Here is a 7158-nt window from a genome sequence, read left to right as displayed (position 1 = left end):
TTTAAGAGTAATAAATACTCTTCAGATATAAATTTACTTAGAAGTTTATAATGCAACAGAATAAACCACTTTGGAAAAACATACAACTGCTACAATACCTCTCCCTAAAAACCAATATTACAATTTTATTTTTCTTTAAAATTAAGTGATTTTGACTCATACAATAACATTTCCTAGAAAACATTTTGTCAGAACTCATAAAATGGGTGCAGATACAAAAGGATCGACAAGAGATAATGCATCTAACTCATGGAGTAAAGACAAAGATTAAAAGAGAAAAAAGATCTGTCATCTTACATATCAGAGGGAATGTAATGAGTTCAGTCCATGATAATTTGGGTTGAATGCATGACCCCTGCACATTAAAATTTATCAGACTGATTTTTTACACCATAAACAGTATAGTAAAATAACCCTCAAGAAGGACATTGGTCTTTAAAATCTTGGCTTTAAGGAATGACAAATGCCTTTGAAAATATTTTGTTCAGAATCACTGCGATTATAAAAGTACTTCAGTTAGGAAATCAATCTAGAATCATTCTTAAATGGCAGTGCATTTGAAAAATGGCATTAATTTGTAATGTTTGCATTTCCAAAGAAAAATATAGAAAGAACTTAAAAAAGCAAGGTAACTTTCCAAAAAAAGTATTGATTCAAAAATTTACTGCACAAAAATATGTACTTCTTAAATGTTTCTAATAAATTAACTCCATAACATTTTTATGTATATTTATATATTTATATATATATAATCCCTGATAATCTATAAAAGAGGGTCTATAATAGTAAAATAAATGAACTTCAAAAGTACCCCCTTCATAAAATGTATGTAACATTAATTTTTCTCAAATTTAAGGAATGTAACAATATGTACAACTCTTATGTATTAGTATAATACCAAAATAGTACAAGTCATATTAACAGGCTGTCGTAACTGTAAAATGTTTGAGTCAAGTTAAAATTGGAGGACAGCTTAGGTTCGAATGAATGCAATTACCCATGGGAGGTTCACTTTCCAAGTGGAAATGACAATCATCTTATCTACAGTAGATTTCACAAGAGGTAGTGTTCAAGTAAAAAAAAAAAAAAAAAGATACATGCTTAACTATCTTTAATTAACAAATTCACAGGAAAAAAATGAACTGGTTTCTTAGCGGATGATCAGTTGGTGACTTTTTTAATATGAATCTGAAATACAAAATAATGAGAAATACAATAAAGGCCTTATACATGAAATCAAAATGTGGTAAAAAAGAAAGTACAATCTGTTTCACTGATTTATCATATTGTCTTACCTCGTTAAGAATGGCCCAAACAGCAGAATTCTGAATGACTGAAAGTCGAAAGGCTGAAATGGGGTTTAGACTGGGATCCACCATTCCTTCAGCAACACCATTCTCAAATTTTCCTTCAAAATAAAAATCAACATACGTTGGGTCGACTGAAACAAGCACACATAGGACATCACTGACTTAAAGCAGGAAAGAAAAACAAAATATTTTCAGTGGATGTCTTTACACAGGGCCTGGGTGAATTTTTTCCCCTTCTACTTTTATTCAACTTTCAAATTTTTCATGAAGTAGTGTAAGCTTTCATTAGAAGCAACCTATTAAAACAGGCAGAGCTCTGCTTTTTTCCTATTGCAAATTAGAAGGTATATATTTATTTGTTCTTGCATCAAAAATGTTTTAACATGCAGGTTTTTAACAAAATGTGACTTCACCAAACCTCATCCTATGAGTAAGGAAGTATACCCTATACCATCACTCAGTCTGACCCCTCTGAGGGTACGTTAGAACAACAAATTTCAATGCTTTTAAGACATACATACAATAGGTGGACTTAGAGCAGGGGTTCAATCTCTGTGTATTCTTTCCAAGGTCACACTTAGAAGGAATTAACAAGTGATATCTCCTCTAGGCAGTTTTAATAGAAAAATCCATTATAAATGACAAGCTAAAAAAGCTCTCTTTAGGGATAGGACCAAGAAGTTCTATAAAAAGGTTAACATGCTCTTTACCTACTTTTTCTTGCTATGAGGAATATTCTTCAAACAACAACAAAAAGCTGTTGAAAAAGTGACAGAAAAATGGTGTGTTCTTGGCCACATTTCTCTAAGCCAGGAACTGGCAACCCTTTTCTTATTATAAAGGGCAGACAGGGGCGCCTGGATGGCTCAGTTGGTTAAGCATCTGATTCTTGATTTCAGCTCAGGTCATGATCTCACAATCTGTGGGATCGAGCCCCGAGCCAGGCTCTGTGCTGACAGCATGGAGCCTGCTTGGGATTCTCTCTCACTCTCTCTGTCCCTCCTCTCTGGCTTGTGCACACAACTCTCTCTCAAAATAAACAAACATTAGGGGGAAAAATAATAAAGGGCAGATAGTAAATATTTGGGGCTTTGTGGGCCAGGAGGAAAACTGAAGATATTAGGTTGGTACTTATATAGAGAAAAAGTTCCACAAAGTTTTTATTGATGAAATTCATATTATAAGAACTACCACTGAGTTCGTCTTTTGCTAATGCAGGTGTACTAAGGAGATCATAATTCCTTTTGCAAGGGTTAACATTTTAGTTATCTGGGATTCAAAGTGATCCTCATCAAAATCGACTGCAAATGTTCATCTGTTAAAGTGGGTCTATAATGAGATTTTATGTATTTTATCTTGGATATTTCCTTTCACACAGCCTACATACTGAGAAATACTGACACCAGTCCATAAGTACGTGATTTTAATGGAGCGTATTCATCACTTGGAAGGTATTTATGGAATTCCATTAGGTTCTTCTCCTTGATATTTGCCTTGTATGTGTCACTACATTGCAGATGAGTCACTTCCAAGCAAAAGTTAGGTGGAAGCTCCTTGATTAGTTTGATATTACTTATAGTTCAAATAACAACTGTCATCAGTGATTTGACTGAAACATAGGGTTTTTTGCATGTGAGTACTATTTGGTCTTATAATTTTAGGTTGAATTAAGAAACGTTATCAAGCCTGCAGGAAACACTAATTTTCAAAGAGAGAATAGTGGTTGAGGGCAGTTCTTGCCACTGGGAAAAATTTCAATCTTGTTGTTGAGGTTAAAAAACAAAAAGGTTTCTTTTTTCACAATAAATGTGATCAGTGCTAAGCCCCAGAACTGCTATATGGTACAAGTCATGCTATTCAGTTCCTATTTCTGACACAAGTTCACAGAACTGATTATGGTAAAGTCCAAGAGAGTAAATGGTGTTCACTGCTAATGCTGCTGGTTCAATAAAATAATGATACAGGCACACCTGGGTGGCTCAGTCGGTTAAGCATCTGGCTCTTGGTGTCAATTCAAGTCATGATCCCATGGTTCGTGGGTTTGAACCCTGGGCTGGGCTCTGCACTGACGGCATGGAGCCTGCTTGGAATTCTCCCCCCCACCCCCGTCCCTCCCCTGCTCTCTCTCTCAAAATAAATAAACTTTAAAAAAATGATATGTGGCAAATTCAATTATTTCCTGTAAAATACCTGATGAATAGTAAAATAAATAACCATAGGCTTTAAACACCCTACATTTTCACAGGCTTCGTAAATTTACCCAACTAAGCTTTCTTTTCCATACATATTTTTACCACTGTTCATTATAACACATCCTGGCAGATTCCACTTCAGGTTGTACTCAATTTGTGTTTTCTCAGCTTGTTTGAAAATATTCATGCCTATACTTGGTGCCATGCAGACTTTTCAGAGGCCAATTCTTTAGTCACTTCAAGTTTGGCATTGACTCCAAATAACAACTGGGCAGTACCAGTTAATATCTATCAACTCATCAAGACCCAAGGAAATAATATGCTTTGTTTTTTGACTAATACCATTCCCAATGTCTTCAATTCTTCACTTAATTGTTGCCGAAAGCTTGATGGTCTTAAAAAAATTTTTTTTAACGTTTATTTATTTTTGAGAGAGAGAGAGGGAGAGAGAGAGGGAGTGAGCCGGGGAGGAGCAGAGAGACAGGGAGACACAGAATCTGAGGCAGGCTCCAGGCTCTGAGCTGTCAGCGCAGAGCCCGACACGGGGCTCGAACCCACAAACCATGAGATCATGACCTGAGCTAAAGTCAGATGCTTAACCAACTGAGCCACCCAGGTGCCCCTCGATGGTCTTAAATAAGGTTAATTGATCTACACACGTATCTTTGACTACTTCAATTAAATAGGATTTAACTCACTATTGGTAACTGATTTTACTTGGCTAACACACAAACCATTCTGAAACTCACTTTGGTTATATCCTCATCTGAATTTTTTATTTTTGTGAAGAAATTATGCTGTAATAAAATATTCTAATTTTCTGAACATTGTATTCCTGTGAGTTGGGAATATTATGACTGCTTAGAACAGTAATGTATTCTCTAGCACAGCTATTGCATCACTGCCTAATAACCACAACAATCTGTCAACTGATTTTGTGAAATAATTACATTTCACACTGTTAAAAAGCACTGACATTCAAAGTCCACTTTTATTGTTTTGACATGATGGATAAGTACTGGTCATTTTTTAAAAAATGTCACACTATGGTGGTGTGTGGGTGCGTGGGGCACTTGAAACTGTCAAATTATGGGGCGCCTGGGTGGCTCAGTCAGTTAAGCATCCAACTTTGGCTCAGGTCATGGTCTCATGGTTCATGAATTCGAGACCCACATCGGGCTCTGTGCTGATAGCTCAGAGCCTGGAGCCTGCTTTGGATTCTGTGTCTCCCTCTCTCTCTGCCCCTTCCCTGGCTCACACTCACTCTCTCAAAAATAAACATTAAATTTGACAGAGAAATTGTCAAATTATGAATGTATCACTGCTATTTTAGTGCACTGAGCGTCAGGTGGAAGCAATCAGTGCACCTCCTCAATCACTATTGGAACTACTTGCTCACCTCTGCGGTTGCAGCACAAAAGCACATAGACAGGGGCGCCTGAGTGGCTCAGTCAGTTAAGCATCTGATTGCTGATTTTGGCTCAGGTCATGTTCTCACCATTGTTGAGACTGAGCCCCGTGTGTCAGGCTCTGTGCTGACATCATGGAGCCTGCTTGAGAATCTGTCTCTCCTCACTCTCTGCCCCTCCCCTGCTTGTGCTGTCTCTCTCTCTCTCTCTCTCTCTCTCAAAATAAACATTAAAAATATTTTTAAAGAAAGCACACAGACAATATGTAAATAAATAAGCATGGATGTGTTCCAATAAAATTTTATTTATGGACACTGAAATTTAAATTTTTATAAGTTTTACATGCCACAATATATAATTCATTTTTTCAAACCATTTAAAAATAAAAATAAAAAAATGTTAATCATTCTAAGCTCATGGTCCATTCAAAAACAGGAAGTGGGGGGGGAAAAACAGGAAGTGGGCCTGATGTGGCCCATGGGCTATCATTTACTCATTATTCAGCAGTCTATTCTAGAGTTTTATGACATAATGATTAGGCTCTTAGTAAGATAAGATACGTTTAAAGTGAAAACCATACTAGAGAAGACATGCATTCATATGTACAAGAAATATTAAATGTATCAACTTACAAAGTAATGTGTTTATTAAAAAGTTATTAATACACTATTTCATAAAAGTATGTACACATATTGGGGCTGGACTGGGGTAAGGAGCAATGCTACAAGAAAGTATTATTGAATTATTAAGTTAGGCAGGGGGTTTAGGGCTGAAAAATACTTTGAAACTCACAACACTTAATGAGACATCATACTGTCATCTGATGAGCTCAGTTAATTAGAAAAATAATTACCTAACGATATAACTGGTCTCATTCAAACACTTTGACCCCGCAATTTTATCCTGCAGATATACTCTCGCATGTCCAAAAAGAATATAAGTATCACAGCAAAAACTGTTAACAACCATTCGTCGCTAGGTGACTGGCCATATCAATTAAGATATGCTAATACAAGGGAATACTAGGCAGCCAATTAAAAGAGTGAAGAAAGAATACAAAGAATAAAGTAAAACTGAAGATAATGCAGCTAAAGACCTACTTGCATTCCCAATGTAGAGAAACTCCCTACATGTGCAGAAGAGTTCAAACCAGCATTGTTTATAACAGCAAAAGAAAGAAAAAAGAAAGAAAATGGAAACAAACATTATAACCAAACAAGAGAACAGTGATATATTCATCCATGAAAATTTGCACAGCAGTGAAAATGAATGAGCCGTAGATACACGCACCCACATGGATGAATCTCATGATGGTGAGAGAAAACTGCAGGCTACAGAATGATATCATTTATCTCAGATTTAAGAACAAGCAAAATAACACTGTGCATTGTTCAGGAATATATCCTACATATGTGCTAGAAATGTACATGCAAATGGTAACCACCAAATTTATGACAGTAGTTACCCTTGGTGGAAAGGGAAAAGACGTTAGGGAAGAACAACTGAATTGGCAAATCTTAAACCAGATACACAGATATTCACTCAATTACTATTTGTATCTTCTGTGCGCCTGAAATAGTGCAACTTTTTAGAATGTTCATCTTCCATATGTACATATGTAGTACTTCAGTCAGTGAAAAGATGCCGAACAAAGATCATAGAGTATGTATGTTATTTGTGTGCTACTGTGTGTTTTTGAAGAAAATATTCCTACTTTTATTTATGAACAGAATACTTCTGGAAGGACACAAATCATAAGAATTGCCTCTGGGAAGTACTGGGTAGGAGGGAAAAGAAGAGGGAGGGAGACTTAAGTTTATGCTTTTTAAAACATGTGCGTGTATTATCTTTCCAGACAACAAATTTAACTTTTGTCCTTAACCCGGTGGTCTGATAGGTGAGCATTAAAAGAAATAAACAAAGGGGAAAATGAAGGAGGAAATTACTGAAGACTGCCTAGAATTCCCAAACTCTGGCACTGGGCAGGACTTCCAAGGTCAGGCTCCCTGTGGCCATACTCCTGCTGCACCCTGACTGTGGTCCATTCCTTCCTTCCAGTGTTTCTCTAAAAAGGCTCTTCTCCTCACAACTTGGGTTTCTTTCACAAGACTGCCCTTAGCATGATGCCATACATCCACCCTACCCCACCCTCAGCCATCAGGTTTCCACTAACTGTCAGCTGACTGTTTAGTTTTCAACAACGCCTTCAAGTATAAATTGCTGTCTGTACACTCTGATCCAATTAAG

General features: G+C 36.6%; 1 protein-coding gene across 4 annotated transcripts in view; it reads right to left on the bottom strand.

Moving 5' to 3' along the window:
* Positions 1–7158, bottom strand: part of MGAT4A (alpha-1,3-mannosyl-glycoprotein 4-beta-N-acetylglucosaminyltransferase A) — a 122997-nt gene that overhangs the window by 4777 nt on the left and 111062 nt on the right. For 2 of the 4 annotated variants that reach the window (XM_030310438.1, XM_030310439.1), the window contains exons 15-16: positions 1296–1408; positions 102–1188 (exon numbers count right to left, since the gene is read on the bottom strand). In XM_030310438.1, coding sequence (XP_030166298.1) covers positions 1162–1188; positions 1296–1408 — 140 coding nt within the window. In that variant the 3' untranslated portion in view covers positions 102–1161. Of the gene's footprint in view, positions 1–101; positions 1189–1295; positions 1409–7158 lie in introns of those variants that run through there. The other 2 variants (XM_030310436.1, XM_030310437.1) reach the window with 1 other exon arrangement.

Source organism: Lynx canadensis, chromosome A3 (genome assembly GCF_007474595.2).
Source record: "Lynx canadensis isolate LIC74 chromosome A3, mLynCan4.pri.v2, whole genome shotgun sequence".
NCBI lineage: Eukaryota > Metazoa > Chordata > Mammalia > Carnivora > Felidae > Lynx > Lynx canadensis.
The sequence above is the reverse complement of the archived record's forward strand: the minus strand, read 5'-3'. Positions and strand labels throughout refer to the sequence as shown.